Here is a 16,973-nt window from a genome sequence, read left to right on the forward strand (position 1 = left end):
GTATCAAAGTGAGTTTCCATTATTTCCTATGGGGAAACTCGCTTTGATATATGAGTATTTTGGTTTACGAGCATGCTTCTGGAACGAATTATGCTCGTAAACCAAGGTTCCACTGTATAGAGAATTTAACAAAATCCTTAGGAAACCAGGTTCTCAGTGTGCTTTTCTCTCCCCCTTTACAGGGTAGCTGAATTAACTGGTTACGAACCTCAGGACCTGATTGAGAAAACCCTTTATCACCATGTCCATGGCTGTGACACGTTCCACTTACGCTGCGCTCATCACCTGTGTAAGGAATGCAGCCCCCTCCCCTGAAGCCCCCCCTATTTATTTATTTAATTCATTCATTCATTTTCCATCCCGTCCTCCCCAAAGAGCTCAGGACGGGTTACAGGTTAACATACATAATATACAGTTAACAAGTTACAAGTTGCCATAGTTAGAGTACAAGTTTTTGGTTTTGGATTTTTTCTGGTACAAGTTTTTATCCTAACTCGACACCTACTAGGGATCTAATGCCAATATCCGTAATATATTGTACAGTTTACAAGTTAAATTTGTCACAGTTACAGTAGAAGACTTTACAATACAAGTTTTTATCCTAATGCGACACATACTGAAGATCTTGTATCAATATGCATTTCTTTGTAATCTATCGGAAATGGGAGTTAGGTGAAGAATATGTTTTATTGATTTCCTAAAGCTGAGGAGTTCTTCAAGGGATCTTATCTGGGGGGGCGGTTGATTCCAGTGGGTTTGTATGAAGTAGGAGAAGGAACGTTATTTGGAGGTTTGCAGTTGAAGGGTACGACCATGGGCGTTTTTGAGGTGTATCTCATCCTGGGAGTGGAGGGACTTGTTTGGCATGTATGGAGGAAGCTTGGCCATCACGTACCTGACACCATGTTGTGCAAGGATTTGAGTGCTAGTATCAGGCCCTTGAAGACATGGGTAGCCAGTGAGCTGACGATTAAGCCTGAGAGACCAGGTCACAGGGATGGAGATTCTTTAGAAGTCTGTTGCATTTTGTACACACTGGAAACGTACGTTCTTTTTTGTGAGACCGTTGCAGTAGTCTATGCGGGAGAGGAATAAGGCATAGAGTAGCTGGGTGAAGTTAGACTCAGAAAAGTAGTTTCTTATTTTGCGGAGTTGTCACAGGTAGTGAAATGAGGAAGATACCACTTGAGTGATGTGGTTGAAGAGCGATAGGTTGGAGTCAAAGAGTATTCCTAGGCTGTGCACTCGGTCTTTCACAGTTATGGTAGTTGAGTCCCAATGTAGAGAGGGACGGATGTAGTTGCAGTGTTTCTTATGGATCTAAAGGAGTTCCGTCTTGGAGATGTTTAGTTGTAATTTGTTGACGGACATCCAGGTTATGATTTCCAAGGGGCAGTTTAGGAGTTTTGTGATCTGGGCATCACAAGTTTCTCCCAGCGGTGGATATAGTGAAATGTCATCCGTGAAAGAGTGAATCTGTATTTGCTATTTGTGAGCTATGTCTAGGACAGGTCTAATGTAGAGATTGAATAATAGGAGGGGATAGCAGAGCCCCTTCAAGAACACTGTGTTTGATCAATTTCGGTTTCGATATGCATTGTTGAGCAGTACACTTTGGGATCTATTATTTAGGAAGAAGGCGAACCATCGTAACGCACATCTCAGATACCAATTTCAAAGAGCCGTGTATGGTGGAGAGGATGGTCAATAGTGTTGAATGCCATGCCGAGATCCAGCAGCACCAGAAGGCCATCATTACTCTTATCCATGAGTTTCCAGCAGTCAGCAATGATGTCAAGAAGGACGGTTTCAGTACTGTGGAATTTCCTGAATCCCAATTGGAAGGCGGATAAGGCTCCTTGTTTGTTGATGAAAGAGTGTAATTGGTTTAACACTGTTTTTTTTCAGATGAAGGATAGGTTGGAGACAGGTCTAAAGTTGACAGGCATGTTAGAGTTGCGTGTGGGTTTTTTCAAGATCGGCTTGATGACCACTGATTTGCAGTTTGTGAACACTATGCCTGTTTGTAGAGAGGTGTTGATGAGAGGAAGGATGGAGTCCCTTTCACCCTCTCCCCTTCACCTCTGCAGACTTAAAGGATGTTCTCTCCTCTTTGTACAATACCCCCCCCTTCAAAACAGGTAACCCCCACAGCAATTGAGGAAGTGACTTCTAGGCACAGATTGGTTTCATGAAAGATCCGAATTTAAATATTCTGATCTCACATCCGATATAGAAACAATTCATATCAAATGAGTTATGAATGCTTGTATTTAAATATATATTTTCCTCTTTCCATTTTCATTGTCTCTCTCCCTCTCACCCCTCCCCAAATTCATTATGGGAGAAATTGTGCATATTTCATTAAGCCACTTATAGTGTCCATATGTGGTATTTGTGAGACTACATTTCTACATGTGCATATCTGTGATTGTCTATAGAGGTGAGACCTATGGCTATATGTGTATGTTATATACCTAATGTAGAGGGGACATGATCGAGACATTCAAGATATTGAAGGGAATAGACTTAGTAGATAAGGACAGATTGTTCACCCTCTCCAAGGTAGAGAGAACGAGAGGGCACTCTCTAAATTTACAAGGGGATAGATTCCGTACAAACGTAAGGAAGTTCTTCTTCACCCGGAGAGTGGTAGAAAACTGGAATGCTCTTCTGGAGACTGTTATAGGGGAAAACACCCTCCAGGGTTTCAAGACAAAGTTAGATAAGTTCCTACTGAACCAGAATGAGCGCAGGAAGGGCTGGTCTCGGTTGGGGCGCTGGACTTTGACCAAAGGGCGGTCGCATGAGCGGACTGCTGGGCACGATGGACCACCGGCCTGACCCAGCAGCGGCAACTCTTATGTTCTTACGATTAAAGCATATTTTAAGACGAGACAACGCAGAAGTTGTTACAGGTCGGCTACAGCTAACCCATCTCTTCTTTTCCCCTTGCTTTGCCCTCTCTTACAGTGCTGGTGAAAGGACAAGTGACCACCAAATACTATCGCTTCCTGGCCAAGCACGGGGGCTGGGTGTGGGTGCAGAGTTACGCCACCATCGTGCATAACAGCAGGTCTTCGAGGCCTCACTGCATCGTCAGCGTCAACTATGTCCTCACGTAAGTACCCCCCCCCCGAACCCACTTCCTAGTTGAATAATAGCCTCAAGCTTCACATTATTCGTTCTCCCCCCACCCCCCTCCAGCCGATTATAGCGTTTGCTGCCTCATACCTCTGTTGGTTAAACAGACTCCAGCTTTGCATAATACTTTTGGAGCAGCTCTGCTTTACTGAGTTACTTATGCTGCACTTACATGGAATATATTTTCCTTTTCAGTGGGGATGGCGAGGGGGTTGTTTCAGTCGTTTAATTTCATCCTGATCCTCCCGTGTTTCCCTACCAAATCCTTATTCTCAGGTTTGTAAGCACACTTCGCTGTGTGGAGGGATTCGTTCTTGGCTTGCGCTAGCATTGCGTCCGTTTTGTTATTCGTGGGGGGGTTTTTTGACGTGAGAAATATGTGCGCCCATGTGTGTGGGAAAGCTTCATCGAAACTGAACAAGAATCTGGAAACCCTGATTTCCCCTATTGAAACATAGTGTGCTGAGAACTGCAAACACCATAACATATCGCCCCCCCCCCCCACACACACACAGAAAACCCCCCCCCCCGGATTAAAAAGTAGTTAAAAAGATGTGTTCACTGGGCTTGGTGATGTTTACCCGGTGTAATACGGGATTTGTTTGCTCTCTGGCCTCATCTTTATCCCCCTCTTTTACAAAACCATAGCACGGTTTTTTAGCGCCGGTCATGGGGGTAACAGTTCTGACGCTTCCTAGAATTCCAATGAGCGTCATGGCTGTTTACCACGGCGACCAGCGCTAAAAATCGCACTATAGTTTTGTAAAAGGGGAGTATATTAAGAGCTCACCCTTTCTTTTACAAAGCCGAGTTGGTGTTTTTGGTGCCGGCCGTGGCGGTAACAGCTCGGATGATCATATGAGTTCCACGAGCGTCGCAGCTGTTACCACGGCAGCCGGCGCTAAAAATGCTAGCGTGGCTTGGTAATGGAAGAAGTCAGTTTTTTTTTTTTAATTCTTTATTCTGTTAAAAGGTCATCATTGCAACTTAATTCTAAAAATGTGTAGAGTCTATGATGATGTTAAAAATAAAAACCGGCATTTTATGTTTGAGAGTGCCAGATTTATTGTAAACTGCAGTGGGATTTGTGGTGGACACAGCAGAAACCTGTGGGTATCTGCATAGTTGAAGACAAAACAAGTCCATCATACTATGGGCACAGGAGGGAATGGACTGGAGGGGATGGGGGATCATATAATGTTCCAAAAATGAAAAAAATTCCCTTGTAGCTGACAACCAGTTGCTATACAAATGCAGTGAAAGAAGAGCTTATCAAAAGGAGGGTGTGGCCTTCCTAAGGGCGCATCCTCCTCTCCGCCCCGCCCACTCAGTCCCCGCCTGCGCCCTTTGCCTTCCTCCGGATCCTCTCTGATGTCCCTTCCGGGACCTGAGCCTAGGAAATGACATCAAAGGGCACACCGAACAAGCCGAAAAGGTATGGGGAAAAGGAAGGGGGCGAGGGGCAGGGGGGTGGGGGAGGGGCGCCGCTCACCCTTACCACGCCACTGAATGAAATGAATGACTGCGTCGTCCTTCTCTGCCGTCCTAGGGCTGACTATTGTTTGGACCATGTAGGCTTCCATACAGCCTTACGGGTCAAATGAGTAGTTGGGCCTAGGATGGCAGAGGTGGAGGAAGTGGCCTGATGTGCAGCTATTTACCTTCTCCTCTTGGTCTGTGATGAGGGCAGGGATGTAAGACGGAGCAGACTGGGGATGGGAGGTTCGCTGGATGAAGTTGGGGGGGGGGGGAAGCACACTTAGGGGTGCAACGTGAGTAGAGACATATAAAATTTGGAGGAATGGGGAATTAGTGAAGGGTGAAGTTGGAGACAGAGAAAGCTTTGGGATTGCTGTTGGGGGGAGGGGGGGGGGTGGAGGCACAGCAAGCCTGATGGTATTCCATAGGGATTTAGGAAGCCAGGTTTATGGTATGCTTTGGAGGGAGGCCAGAACAAAGAGGATGTGGGGTATGTGCCTGTGAATGAAGGAGAGGTGGGGATGTGAATTTGTGAGTCAGGGAAAAGGAGAGTATGTGCTGGGGAGAAAATGGAAACAAGGAGATATATGTGTGTGTGGGGGAGTGCAGATTGATGATAGCTGGAGTGAGGTGAGAGACCTTGGTTAGGTGGGGGGGCAGGAGCGGGAGGAGAGTTTCCTGAGAGAAGAAAATAGGGGAGTCAGATGGGGATTTCAGGCCTGCGGGAGGAGCCAGGTCTTACAATTAGGGAATTCTAAGCAAAAATATGACAAATAAACTGGGCAGAGTTCTGGAGATTTTAAAAAATATCCTGTGCATAATTTAAAAAATAATAAAATAAAAATAGATTTGTGCAGAGTTCTTCAGGAGTAACTTAATTTTATCACAACATTCTTCTTCGCTGTGTAATCGGAAAACATCTTGTACAAAAATCATCAGCACTAGAATTTATTTAAAAATTTATATCCCGTTTTAATGGAGCATCAGCTTTTTTGTTTCCTGGCACCGTTTCCTTTCTGCAGGGCAGAAATGATGGAGGAGGCCCCTAATCCCCTCCCTCCATCTCCTCACCTGCTATTACTAACGCACATAATACAACTTTAAATGACTTCTTCACCACAAAACCCAGACAGACCTTTACCAAATACAGAACAAAGGATTACAAATAGAAATTGAACTGGGAACCTCAAGTTTCACAACCATAGAGAAATAAAACCAGATACAGTACTCCCCTGAAATTCGCGGGGGATCCATTCCAGGAATGCGGTTTTGAGTGTGTAAAAAGACAGAAGGCAGCCGGGGCGCTGGCGGGTGCAGTAAATCATACCCGGTATGCTCCAGTGGGGAGAGGAGGGGGAATCGGCTGTGCAGAAGGCTGATTGGATGACTGGGGAGGAGGGGGAGAGGAGGAGGAATCGGCTGTGCAGAAGGTGATTGGCTGACCGGGGGGGGGGGGGGGGGCGGGGGGAAGGAGAGGAGGAGGAATCGGCTGTGCAGAAGGCTGATTGGATGACCGGGGGAGAGGAGGAGGAACCGGCTGTGCAAAAGGCTGATTGGCTGACCAGGGGGGGAGAGGAGGAGGAATCGGCTGTGCAGAAGGCTGATTGGCTGACTGGGGGGGGGGGGGGGAGGAGAGGAGGAGGAATCGGCTGTGTAGAAGGCTGATTGGATGACCGGGGAGGAGGGGGAGAGGAGGAGGAATTGGCTGTGCAGAAGGCTAATATGTCTTTTCTCTTTCCTTTCTTGTTTCATTCCATCACTACACCTGCCTTTTCCTTTTTTGCTCTTTCTTTTCTGCACCTCTGTCCACTCAAATGTCACCCTTTCCATCATTTTACTTTTCAGCTACCTACCAACTTCCCATCTCACACCTTCCCCAGTCTCGTATACTCTTCTATCTTTTGTCTACTCCTCATTACCACATTTCTACCTCTGTTTTCACTCTCCTCCTCTCATTCATCTCCTTGCCACCCCCATCCCTTAGTCTTTTCGACTATTCCACAATTTCCAGCATATCTACTCCCTCCATTGTTGTAGCCCAACATCTCCTCTCCCTCTCTCATCATAGCCTGACATCTCCCTGTCCTTTTTCCTCCACCAGCTTCCTTCCTGTCCCTCCCTCCATGATCCATCATATCACCTCCTCTCTCTTCCCTACCCCTCATGGTCCAACATTGCTCCTGCTTTCTTTCCTGCTGCTCTTTCATTACCAACTTATCCAGAATACGGCGGCTACACTAATATATGGTAAACATAAATATGATCATGTCACACCTTTACTGAGATCCCTCCACTGGGTTCCCGTTTATTGGAGGATCCAATTTAATTGGGCAACTGCAATTTTCAAAATCCTATATGGTATTTTTTCTCCTTTGGTCCCTGTCTCATTTAATTCACAACAAATCTCTAATTCTAGGAACTTTCAGAAAAATAAACTTGGCTTTCCCACTTTTAAAGGAATAAAAACTATGGCCAATTTTTGTCGATCATTTTCTTTTTTATTCGTAAAAGTTTGGAATGACCTTCCTTCTATAATTAGAGTTTTCTCTCATCTACCCACTTTTCGTAAAGTACCTGAAGACATATATATATATATCAGAAATCTACTAATGATCCTTCTTTTTCAAATAATCAATCATAAAAGATAAGATTCTGGCCTAAAAGATATAGGGCTCCATTTACAAAGGTGTGCTAGCGTTTTTAGCGCACGCACCGGATTAGCGCGTGATATAGCCCCCTCCCTCCCGCCCCGTCAAACATTTCCCCTTCTCTCCCTCCCTCTCATTCCCTGCTCCAACATATGTATTATTCTTCCTGACTGCTCTTCAATCCAGCAACTTCCCCTCCTCAGGCCTGCCTGTCTCCCCTGAGTTCAACATCTCTGCTATTCTCTTCTCTCTCAGGGGTGTAGCCAAGGGGAGGGGGAAGGCTGGGGCCCCAATCACTCCCTTCTTGGCTCAGGCTCCTCCAGTGGCAGTGCATCTGCTGTCTGGAATTCCCCTCACCTCACAAACTATACAGTCTAGTATCTCTCTCCTTTTCCTCCTCCCCACAGTCTGGCTTCTCTTGCAGACCTGGAAGCTTTCTCTCTGCATGATACTGGACTATGCAGAAAGTGAAAGACATACCAGACTTTGGGGAGGAGGGAAAGGAGAGAAACATCAGATCATAGAATGTGGGAGAGGAAAAATATGCATGTCCTCCTGCCAGGAAGGGGTGTGTGTGTGCGGATGGGGGGTTGAAGGGTGATGAAGGAATGTGTTGACCACACAGTCTACCTTTGCCCCTGCTTCCAAATTTGAGGACTGCCTAAACTCTTGTAATCCCTCCCTCCCATTGTCTACCATCTCTCGCTCTCTCCCACCCCCTGTTTCATAATTTGTTTTTCTGTTCCCTCCCCCACCTCTCATCTGCATTTTCCCATCGCTTTCATTCCTCCCCACGCCTCTTCCTGTGCATACTTAAAACAGCTCCAGGAGGCCCTGCGGACTGGACATCTCTTCTGCCCATCTCCCTTGCTTCCCCTCACCTTCCTGGTCACCTTTCAGCATCCAAATGTTACTTTTCAGAGGGGCCCCGGTGCACAGTCATTCTCACAAGCTGCTGGCGGCTGCCCTGAAGCTTTCCCTCTGCCATGATCTCCCAGGAGGAATCAGGAAGTTGCATCAGAGGTGGGCGGATTGCGGTAGAGGGAAAGCTTCAGGACCCAGGACAGCTGCCCTCTTTGCCCCTCCCTGACACTGGCCCTGCCTTTCTGTATCTTCTTCTAGACCCCTCTTCTTTTAAAATATATTATCAGCTTTTAGTTTTCACACATTTCTTGAATGAAAGGCATACACCTCTTTTATACTTAAAAACCTCTGCCCTTAAGTCTCCTCTTCGGCTCTACGTGCTTTATTTATTCCTTCATTCTTTGTTTGAAGCAGTGCCATGCCTGAAAGAAACTCCCCCCCCCCCCCCCTTTACAAAAGAGTATTGGAGCTGTTACTGCTGTGGCTGGTGCTAAAAACTGCACTAAGCTTTTGTAAAAAAAAAAAAAAAGGGGGGGGGGGGGTCCCTGCCATTTCTTTTTGCTCCATTGGGCTTTCAGTTAAGTCAGAAGCAGAGCTGAAATTTGGTGCATGTGCTTTCATTTGCAAATACTGTAGTATTCACACACCCCTATTTTATATTTCCTCCCAAGTTATTTTTAGTCCAGTAATTGAAACAGCATCACTGACCTCCCACCAGGAGTTCTAAAGCCTTTAATCTTGGCTCTCACAATTGGCCACCAGGTGTCAGCATTGCGCAGGGTCTATGATGAAGTGCCCCCCCGGGGCCTGTGAAAACTGAATCTGTAACATCTCTGGTTTTGTCCAATCCAGAGAGGAGAAAGTTCTAACATGGATTAATCCCTGCCTCAAATCTCTGCACAAGGCAGCGCACAGTAATCCCTAGTACATCACCAGGTTGACCCACCTTCAGAATATTCTGGTAAGGATTAGAACAGTTGCATTGTGATTCATAGGAAGGGGTGTTTTTGAAAACCTTTAAACTATAATATCTCTTTAAGAAATTAGAGATGGTTTGGTAGACTGTGTTTATAAATAGTGATGACTACATTGAGTGGTTATAAGCTCTGTTGAGCAGGGACTGTCTCTTGAATGTTTTAATGTACAGTGCTGCATACGTCTAACAGTGCCATGGAAATGATAAGTACCTTGTTTCCCCCAAAATAAGACAGTGTCTTATATTAATTTGGGGTCCAATAAACGCATTAGGGCTTATTTTCGGGGGGATGTTCAACAATCATCTCTTCCTTCCTCTCCTCCACCCCAATTCTTCCTCTTTTCTTTCTCCCCCCCCAAATGTGCAGCATCTTTCCTCCCCTCTCACCCATTCCCTTCTGCAGCATCTTTCTATCTCTCCCTCCTAGCCCCCTGTGCAGCAGAACCCCACCGACCCTCCCACCGTGAGACTGACATACCTCCACTCTGAGGCCTTCAGAAACAGCAGCAGCAGCAGCAGCAGCACTCTGAACGGGTTGCTTCCCTGCCTTCCCTGCCGGGGCCTTCCCTCTGATGCTATGGTTTTGTAAAAGGGGAGGTTAGAATGTGAGTTCATTAGAGATAGAGAAACTGCCTGCATATAAACCCCCATTTACAAAACCGCGGAAGCGGTTTTTAGCGCAGGCCAGTGTGCTGAATGCTCTGTGCTGCTCCCGACACTCGTAGAGTTCCTCTGAGCATCGGGGGCAGCGCAGAGCATTTAGCGTGCCGGCTGGGCTAAAAACCGCTTGCGCGGTTTTGTAAAAAGGGAGGATAGTCAATGTGAAACCACTTTGATGATACCACAAAAAGGTATCACGTGAAATCTATAACCCTCTACACACAGAGCTGCGTGAATGTCGGCGCTATCCCTAGCGGGCTGCACATGGAAAATGAACAAATGTGTCATATAATTCATTGTCAACAAGTCAATGCTGATGACTGAATGAACATAAATTATTACTAGATTGGTCTGTTAAGAACATAAGAACATAAGAATAGCCTTAATGAGTCAGACCAATGGTCCATCAAACCCAGTAGCCTGTTCTCTCGGTGGCCAATCCAGGTCACTAGTACCTGTCCAAAACCCAAGGAGTAGCAACATTCCATACAGAATCCCAAAGAATAGCAAGATTCCGGAACCCCAATGAGAGCAACATTCCAGAGTTGAGATTGTGATGTCACAGTACCTCAGATCCATCCTCATCAGTGATGTTACAATGGCTTCATTGTCCTATACTTGGCACACCATAAGAACAGCCATACTGGGTCAGACCGATGGTCCATCAAGCCCGTTCTCATGGTGGCCAATCCAGGTCCCTAGTACCTGGCCAAAACCCAAAGAGTAGCAACATTCAAGCGTCTCAAAGAACAGCAAGATTCCAAAACCCCAATCAGAGCAACATTCCAGAGCTGAGATTGTGATGTCATAATGCCTCAGAGCCAACCTCATCAGTGATGTTACAATGGCTTGATTGTCTTATACTTGGCTCACGTAAGAACATAAGAATAGCCATACTGGGTCAGACCAATGGTCCATCAAGCCCAGTAGCCCGTTCTCACGGTGGCCAATCCAGGTCACTGGTACCTGGCCAAAACCCAAGGTGTAGCAATATTCCATGCTACCGATACTGTAAACTTCTGTCTTTCCAAACAGTTGCTAACATTGTCAAATTAGTCTTGTCTTATTGTTGGGGTTCGCAACTTCCCAACCTACCCTAGCTCACCAGGAAATCGTTCTGGGAGTGGAATGGGGAAGTGGTGGGAAGCATGCATGAGCTCATTTGGCCCTGGACTCCAGTTTATTTGACAGAGTGCTGATCCTTTTTTTTTTTTGGGGGGGGGAGCAGGCAGTCCTTTGGCGTATCTAGTCTGCCTAACCATGCCATCTACTATCCCCTGCACTTTTTTGAATTCAGATACAATTTGGCCCAAATTCTCTAATTGGCGCCATAACTTAGGCAGCAGTAGGCACCCTACCGCTGCCTAACTTAATCATTTTAATTAGTATTAATTGGCACAGCAATTGACCATGCTGTTTAAAACCACTTAAGATGTTATTTTAAAAAAAGCACCTACAAAGAATGACGCCGTAATCGCATCTACAGAGATGCCCTAATTGCATCTAAAGTCAGAGTAGGTGTGGTTTACACCAGAAATGACGTTAGGCACCGCTAGGTGACTCTGTAGACACGATTCTCATCATATACAGGTGCCGGGAATATAGGCCTTCGAAACCCTGGCCTACATTCCCGACGCCTGGGTTTAACGGTAACTGCAATTCTGCAAATGGCGCCACAGCATGAAGGACATGCGATTGGCGGTGTTTTAGGCGGCCGTCGAGGTAGGCGCCATTTGCAGAATCCGGCCCTTTTTGCCTCCACTGCCTCTACCAGGAGGCTGTTCCAAGCATTCGCCACCCTTTCCGTGAAAAAGTGTTTTCTGAGGCTACTTCTGAATAAGGTTTCTAAAATGTCTGTTCGCTCCATCATGCCATGACTTATACAAAGTGTTAGACACCGGTTCCCCCCTTTATCATTCTGTATATTCTCTCTAGAACTCTCTGTTCACTTAACGATCGTTGTCTGCATATTTCCTCAGTATCCTGCACATCTTGAGTTCACACACTCTTCTGCTTTGTTTTGCTTGGCCCCTCTTCAGTAGAACTCTTTCAGTTGGAACATGACGCTGTTCTCTAAGGTCTTTGGTGCATGACTCAGAGCTAATTGGTTGGTAGCATGTTTGGTCTATACCCACCTCTTCTCTAACCTTTGCTTTTACTGTGCTTTGTTTTTATTATGCTATTGAAGGTTTGGAGTTCATTTCTGTTTCTAAATTATATTATTGCAAACCATTTACCATAATCCAATAAAAGGTGGTGGATTAATAAACCATAAGCCTTGCAAGTCTTAACCATGCAAGTAACTTGTACAGAAAAGTGACATGGCATGACACACATAAAGGAAAAATTAATCCAAAAGGAAAAGCCATTAATAAAGTCCATTGTGCTGAAGTTCTCAATGTTGGGTGGGGAGGAATCCAATCAGATTACACCTGGACAACAAAAGTTTTGCTTCTTCAACATTTTTGGGTGTATCTTACAGATGTTTGGCTGCTAATCACGAAAATCATGTTTAAAATTATGTACCGTTTTAACAAAAAACAAAACATTTTTACAATTTCTTATTATATTTTTGGGCTAATTCAATTAATTCTTAGCCTAATTCTTAATATAGTCCTATTTCTCATGTTATATCTTGCTGGATATAGTGTGGGCATTTCCAGGCATACATTTAGGGCAGGTTGCATAACATCCATGGAAATGATGCAGTATAGGCATGCTTGCACATGAGCTTGATGGATGCTGCCTGAAAAGGCTATATAAAAGCATATGAAAATGTGGAACTGCTGTTAAAGCATATCCAGTACACAAAGTACAACTGGAACATCTGCGGTGATCTTAAAGTAGTAGCTCTGCTACTTGAAATGCAGCTTGGATATGCCAAGTACTGTTGTTTTATTTGTGATTGGGACACCTGTGCTAAGAAATTGCAATAAATTCAAAAGAATTGGCCATTCCGTAAGAATTTGGTTCCAGGACAGAAAAATGTGGTACATGAACCACTTGTTGACCTGACAAATATATTTTTGCCTCCTCTTCACATAAAACTTGGAATGATGAAAAATTTTGTAAAAGCGATGAACAAGGAAGGCAAAGGTTTTCTTTATCTAAGACAGATGTTTCTAAGAATAGCTGATGCCAAGATCAAGGAAGGCATTTTTGTCAGTCCACAGATCAGACACGTCATCAATGACGAGAGATATGAAGATCTGTTAGTCGGACGGAGAAAATCGCTTGGAAACATTCAAGGATGTCGTTGAGAATTTTCTTGGCAGTTACAGAGCACCAAACTAGATTCAACTGGTTGACAAACTTCTTAGAGCATACAAAACCATGAAGTGTTACGTGTCACTAAGATATACTTTCTGCATTCACATTTGGACTTATTCCTCACAAATCTTGATGCAGTCAGCGACGAACATGGTGAATAGCTTCACCAGGACATTGCTACTATGGAAAAAAGATTTCAGGGCAACTGGAATCCATCAATGCTGGCTGACTATTGTTGGGACACTGCAACGAGATGCACTGGACACTGAGTACAAATGAAAATCAGCAGGAAAACACTTGTAGCCACGGCAACCTATTAAAGCGTATCAGAAATTTTGTGCATTAAAACATGTTAAAGATACCATTGTGTTTCTCAAAATTCCTATGTAATACAGTCAGTGGGAAATTATATTTGTTTTGAAGGGATCTATCATAATCGCTAGTTTGTTTTAAGGAAGCAAAGCCTTTGGAAAAAATTGCTGTCCAGTGTTACTAGCAAATAACGAAAAGAAAAGAAATAAAGGATAACATGTGGAAGATCAATACTCTAGAAATCCTATCCTCATTTTGTGGCCTTAGTTACAGTTGCCACAGAGAGGACAATTAAAGGAGAACCAGCCTGCCTTCTAGTTTGAACGAAAGGATGTTAACGGAGAAGGTTCACAAGAGCTATGTTTAACCAATCTATAAGTAATTACCCACGGTCTTGAGAAAATATAACCAAAAGAAATTACTACAATCTTGGCGGGTTGCACTTCCATGCATTCTCTGTTTAAAAGAAGCACAATTTGTCTGCACAAGGTAAAGCCTTCTTTCTTTCTTTCCTTCCTTCCTTCCTTCTTTCCTTCCTTCCTTTCTTTCGTTCTTTCTTTTTTTCCTTCTCTTTTTCTTTCTTTCTTTCCTTCCTGCCTGCCTTTCCTTTCTTTCTTTCTTTTTTTCTTCCCCTGATCTTTGGAACTCTGCTTTTAGACGTTAGATTGGCAGAAGGTTATCTGGGTCTTAGAACAATTTTAAATTACCATCCAAAGAAATAACTGAATGAAAATGGAAAGACAAAGCTTACACAAACTATCAATACATACAAGGAAATATCACCAAACTTTTGCTCATCATATTTTAGGAGCCAAGGAGGAACATAAGAACATAAGCAATGCCTCTGCTGATGCATCAGGTCCATCATGTCCAGCAGTCCGCTCGCATGGCGGCCATCAGGTCCAGGACCTGCATATTAATCCTCTATCTATACCCTTCAATCCCCTTATCCTTCAGGAAAACATCTAATCCTTTCTTGAAACCCAATACCATACTCTGTCCTACCACGCCCTCTGGAAGCGCATTCCAGGTGTCCACCACCCTCTGGGTGAAGAAGAACTTCCTAACATTGGTTCTGAATCTGTCTCTTAATTTATCCGAATGCCATCTTGTTCTTGTAGTCTTCGAAAGTTTGAAGAATCTGTCTCTCTCCACTTTCTCTATGCCCTTCATCATGATCTTGTAAGTCTCTATCATATCCCCTCTAAGCCTCCGCTTTTCCAGGGAAAAGAGCCCCAGTTTCTCCAATCTTTCAGCATATGAAAGGTTTGCCATACCTTTTATCAATCGCGTCGCTCTTTTCTGAACCCTCTCGAGTATCGCCATATCCTTCTTAAGGTTCGGCGACCAATATTGGACGCAGTACTCCAGATGTGGGCGCACCATCGCCCGATACAACGGCAGGATAACTTCTTTCGTTCTGGCTGTAATACCTTTCTTGATAATACCTAGCATTCTCTTCGCCTTCTTAGAGGCCGCTGTGCACTGTGCCGACGGTTTCATTGTCTTGGAAATATAATCTAAGGAAAATATAATCTAAGGAAATAAAAAGAAGAGTGATAGCTGGTAAAAGCATGCGGTTCTCTAGAGAACACTGGAAAGAATGGTTAACTGGCGCTTGCTCACTTTCTGCCCCTAAGTGGTCTAGTTTGCTTCCAGTCTTAATATTGTAACAGCTGCAAGGATCTATGTGAGGACTTGATGATCGGTGGAGGAGAGCACGAGATACTGGAATTGGACCAGTGTTTAGGATACAGCACATTTTGGTTTGGGGAGCAGGTAAAAAGAGAAGGTTTGATCAGTGGCGTAGCGAGGGAGGTTGGCGCCCAGAGAGGTGACACCTGGCATTGCCACACTGTGGACTCCTGTACCTCCTTTACTACTACCTTTCTAGAGCTCTACTAGACGTACACAGTGCTGTACATTAAACACATAAGAGACAGTCCCAAAACATATAGTTCTCTACCACAGTTATGCTCCTTGACGCACCATGACCTGACGATACCAGCAAGGAGAGAGGTTAGAACGCAGTCAGGACCGGGGTTTTCTTATTTGCTGCCCCTGAAGAATGCAATAAACTTCCATCTTACATTAAGAAGCAGGCAAGGGTGGGGGACTTAAAAACAAACGATTGAAACGACATTTGTTTTGTCTCATGAAGTATGGAGACTGAGTCATGCTGTGGTTGGTTTCATTGGTGTTTAGCGTGGAAAAGAATATGTAATAACTCAGGTCTGGCAGGATTTGATGGTTTGGTAATGTATTTTGAAATTTTCTATATCTTTTTAGAGGTTTGTATGTAATTTTATTGTGTATGTTGCTTTGTGCTCCGCATTGATAAAGGCGAAATGTAAACAAACAAACAAACTTAATCAGACATGGCAAGATCCAGATAACTGCAACAACAATGTATCTCAAAATAGGCGCCTTAATGAGAAATCTATAATGCTAAATAGGCTCCAAGATTCCATTGTAGAATACTAGTGTAAGTCGACATCAACAAGTCCACCTTTAAGCAGGCCAAACACCACCTCAAAAAGTAGAATACAATCCTTATGACACAAGGAACCAAGCAATTAACCCTTTCAGGACCATAAGGACCGTAGGCCAATTTTTGTGGTTTTGACGACATTTTTATGGTAAAAAGGGCTTGCAGATGGCAAAAAATTGATTTTTTTTGTGAAATATCATTATTTTTTTTAAAAAAAATCACACTTCTGGCTTATGGACAGTGTGGCAAGTGAATCTTCTCGTCAATCTGGCAACGACGCTAATGAATGAATGTCGGAACCAGTTTGTTTACATAAAGGCAGTATCATATGGAATCTGTACATATCAAATTTAGAACTGTAGACTATCCCAATCAAAATTTATAGGATTTTAAAGTTATGGGACAAATATGTCCCTTGGTCCTGAAAGGGCTAAAGTAGGGACGGAAAGATGCTTCCACTCAGGATCTCAAATGCTTGAAAACATTTATTGATTGTTGTATACGAGTCACAGACAACTTACTCTACATGGCCAATGTTTTGACACTGAATGATGTCTTCTTCAGGAATCTATTGCAGTAAATGTAATAGTTCGAAGTGTATCAAAAAAATTTTCCTTCCGGGATCAATGCTGGACTATCTCTCTTGTTTGCCAATCTAGTATATGTACGGAAAAAGATCCTGGACTAAGAGTTTTTTTGTACACTATTCTGAACTACTGCGTTTGCTGCATTAGACTCCTGAAGAAGACACCTTTCAGTGTCGAAACACTGGCTGTATATACTCAGTTATCTGTGACACGTATACAACAATAAATGGTTCCAAGCATTTGAGATTCTGAGTAGAAGCATCTTTCTGTCCCTACTTTTATTGGCTGTTACCTTTAGGTAGGCCTATTTACATCACAGTGGCATAGTAAGGGTAGGAGGTGCCCCCCCCCCGCACCCTCCTCTTCACACCCCCACGCCTTCCCGCCCCCATTCCACACTTGCGCTTTCCCTCCCCCGTACCTCTTAATCTTCACCAGCGTGAGTGGCTTCTGCAAGCATGCTCCTCGCACCAGCACTGGATTCCCTCTGGCGCCGACGGGACCCATCTCGCCTCACAAAGTTTTTGTCAAGGGTTCTAAAG

The 16,973-nt window shown here is 44.2% G+C and overlaps 1 protein-coding gene across 2 annotated transcripts in view; it reads left to right on the plus strand.

Annotated features, from left to right (window-relative positions):
* SIM1 (SIM bHLH transcription factor 1) overlaps nucleotides 1–16,973 on the plus strand; it is a 154,683-nt gene that overhangs the window by 73,090 nt on the left and 64,620 nt on the right. For both annotated transcript variants that reach the window (XM_033938365.1, XM_033938366.1), the window contains 2 exons: nucleotides 183–289; nucleotides 2,974–3,121. In XM_033938365.1, the coding sequence (XP_033794256.1) occupies nucleotides 183–289; nucleotides 2,974–3,121 (255 nt within the window). The remainder of the gene's footprint in view (nucleotides 1–182; nucleotides 290–2,973; nucleotides 3,122–16,973) is intronic.

This window comes from Geotrypetes seraphini, chromosome 3, assembly GCF_902459505.1.
Source record: "Geotrypetes seraphini chromosome 3, aGeoSer1.1, whole genome shotgun sequence".
Classification (NCBI taxonomy): domain Eukaryota; kingdom Metazoa; phylum Chordata; class Amphibia; order Gymnophiona; family Dermophiidae; genus Geotrypetes; species Geotrypetes seraphini.